This window comes from Orycteropus afer, unplaced genomic scaffold (genome assembly GCF_000298275.1).
Source record: "Orycteropus afer afer isolate SDZICR_OR568_19922 unplaced genomic scaffold, OryAfe1.0 scaffold00172, whole genome shotgun sequence".
Classification (NCBI taxonomy): Eukaryota; Metazoa; Chordata; class Mammalia; order Tubulidentata; family Orycteropodidae; genus Orycteropus; species Orycteropus afer.
In genome coordinates, this window is record NW_006921759.1 from 938,958 (window position 1) to 940,491 (window position 1,534).

At 37.5% G+C, this 1,534-nt stretch overlaps 1 protein-coding gene across 1 annotated transcript; it reads right to left on the minus strand.

Moving 5' to 3' along the window:
* Positions 1-598: 598 nt before the first annotated feature.
* Positions 599-1,017, minus strand: LOC103202023 (prefoldin subunit 4-like). Its single transcript, XM_007946802.2, is given in 2 exon segments — positions 599-979; positions 982-1,017. Coding segments are annotated over 2 exon segments (417 nt in total).
* Positions 1,018-1,534: the final 517 nt, after the last annotated feature.

Below are 1,534 nucleotides of genomic sequence, written 5' to 3' on the forward strand. Positions count from 1 at the left end.
CTATGGCTATATTTCCATAACCCAAAGAAGCTAAAGGGAGGTGAATGTGGGGAGGAAGAGTTACCAAGAAATGGTAATGAAAACAAAGGAGCCTCTCTCTCTCTCTCTCTCTCTTTTTTTTTTCCATTCTCTTAAAATAACAATTACCTAAAGAGAAACTATGTTCAAAAACTAAAGAAGACATGGGTTTTCATCTACCAACTAATGCAGAGCTGTGCAATGAACATGAACAAACAAGTCAGTCATGGTGCAAGTAAACAGAATCGCAGTCCTGCCAAATCAGTGCAGTTGAGTGTCATCCTCACTACTTATGGTTGTCCTCCCTACAATTTTTTTTGATTGCTTAACTGCTTTTAATAACATGACATAAAGCCCTTACACGTGATATAATCATGCAAAATACATAGGCAAATACTGTCTTCTTTTAAAAATATAAAATAAATAAGCAAGACATGTGAAAATAGGCAAGTTTCCATTAAATACATGAAAATTTTAAAAAAAAAAGTTTTGCTTTCCATCTCATTTGAAGAAGAGAAATTATCATTTTAAACAATATTCAAGTTTATTAAACAAATTTAAAAAAAGCACTATAAAATTTTTAACTTTCATCAGCTTTAAGGTTTATGTTGCTTCTAAATTTTGGGTACAGCTGAACTTTCAAATCTGCTAATACCCAGTGAATTGATTCCACCCTGGATTCTAAAGCATCAATTTCTTCTTGCAAATTTTTCTTTGCTTCTTCTAACATTTCTTGTGTTTCCTCCTGCAAGTGGCTAATGAAAACATCACTGACTTGGTAAGGTATCATTAAGCAGTCATCATCTGCCAACATGATGTCATCACAAGCATCTTCTAAATTTTGGAGTTGTTTCTTCTTTACTTCTATTTCTTCCTTCAGCTCCGTGATCCTACTCATATTCCGTGCAAAATTGTTTATCTTCTGTTGGTCTTCAAAAGTAACACTGACATCTTCTGCAGCCTGAAAAGAAAGTTCACCTTCTTCATGGTGGCCGCCATCTTGGGACTCTCCTTACAACTTTTATCCTCATGAAAATTTGCAATCCTTGAGAGAAAGAAGGGCTGCCTATGCACAGGGCGACAGCTCAGGGAGCAGGAGTGCATGGAGGGATGGACACAGGAAGAGGTAACTATTGGGAGGAAGTGGGAGGGGAGATGTTGCATTGTGCTAAATTGTGGTCAATGTCATGAGACAAAGTGTATGTGAACTGTTATATGGAAAGTGAATTTGCTCTGTAAATTTTCACCCAAATCACAGTTAAAAAAAAGAAAACTTGCAATCTTTTCCAGTCCTATATAACAAACAGGAAATATACTCAGGTCTGTCCCAAGCGCAAATCCCATTCTTCACATTTTCCTCTCAAGGCCAACCACAGATTAATATGTCAATGTGAAGGATAGAGAAAGGGAAAATCTATCTAAACCCCCAGGCTTCTCCACCCAATCACTGCCAGCACCGGAGTCACAGATGGCATGCCCAGCACCTCTTTTTTCCCCATACCACTCCCCACACAAC